The sequence below is a fragment of the Sinocyclocheilus rhinocerous genome, unplaced genomic scaffold (genome assembly GCF_001515625.1).
Source record: "Sinocyclocheilus rhinocerous isolate Xijiao unplaced genomic scaffold, SAMN03320098_v1.1 C36447932, whole genome shotgun sequence".
NCBI classification, from domain to species: Eukaryota; Metazoa; Chordata; class Actinopteri; order Cypriniformes; family Cyprinidae; genus Sinocyclocheilus; species Sinocyclocheilus rhinocerous.
The window spans coordinates 1-1144 of record NW_015781211.1 but is presented as its reverse complement, the minus strand read 5'-3'; the positions used below and the strand labels follow the sequence as shown (position 1 = coordinate 1144).

The 1144-nt window shown below is 35.1% G+C and overlaps 1 protein-coding gene across 1 annotated transcript; it reads left to right on the top strand.

Moving 5' to 3' along the window:
- Positions 1-47: 47 nt before the first annotated feature.
- LOC107736032 (adenylate cyclase type 2-like) lies at positions 48-905 on the top strand (the record flags this gene model as incomplete). Its single annotated transcript, XM_016547548.1, has 4 exons — positions 48-85; positions 351-431; positions 529-598; positions 808-905. Coding segments are annotated over exons 1-4 (284 nt in total), but the record flags the coding sequence as incomplete, so codon positions are not given.
- Between the last annotated feature and the right edge of the window lie 239 nt (positions 906-1144).

The following is a 1144-nucleotide window of genomic DNA, read 5'->3' as shown; positions in this document are numbered from 1 at the left end:
CTGCTAAAATTACTCACCACCTACTCTTTTCTTATTAACAGGATGTGCCCATGGGCCAGTACCACTTTCAGAGGCGTTCAGAGAGGTGATTTAACTTCTGTATATTTTTTTCCATAAGTAACATTGAGCATACTAAAGGGCAGTTATGTTACAGTAGTTGACATATTTCATCTGTTCTAAATCCTAGTGATCCTAGTTTTGACCTTTTTGTAATAAACGTAGTATTTAAATACATACAGTAGGATGAATATGTATAGAATGAATTGAAATGGTAAAGATATTTCATGTTTATGAATGTATGCCAAAGAGCCTTCTAGATAGAGTCATTAATAAGTCAATGTCCTCCTCAGAACAAAATCTCAGAAGAAACGTTTTGAGGAGGAACTCAACGAGAGGATGATTCGAACTTTTGATGGGATCAATTCTCAAAAGTAGGTCACCTCATATCTCTGCTTTATTTGCCCATTATGTTTAATGTTCCAGTTCTGTGTTGGTTGGTTTTATCTATCCGTATCTTTTTTTCCATAGACAATGGCTCAAATCAGAGGACATTCAGAGAATATCTTTGTTTTTCCACAATAAAACATTGGAAAAAGAGGTAAGCACTGATACTTTGTAAGCTAATGTTAATTTGAACTAGAGTCATCCATAGTTTATTAATAATACGTCACCATATCAATAATTGAAATATAAACCTGTTTGTTGTCACCCACGATAAGACTGAGAATGAGACGAATCAGTCAACTAAATTTAAAAAAGACCAAATTGTTAGATCCTGTATGAGAACAGTGTGTCCTTTCCCTGCAGTATAGAGCAACGACCCTGCCAGCCTTCAAATATTATGTTACCTGTGCCTGCTTGATATTCGTCTGCATTTTCATTGTGCAGATCCTGGTTCTGCCAAAGTAAGTTTGTTCATCTTCTGCACCTGTTTCACAGTGCATGACAACACAGGAAATGTCATAGAAGGATTTAAACAATGCAATCTGTATCCAAATAGAAATATTTTAACATAGAATTCTTAATTTCTACTGACTTATGTTTAATTCTATTACAAAAGGTCTCTATTTAAGTCTTCACTGTTGTGAACTGGAGATGTCAGGATGAATTTGTGAGCGAGAACACCTGTTCTCACTTTCTTCCG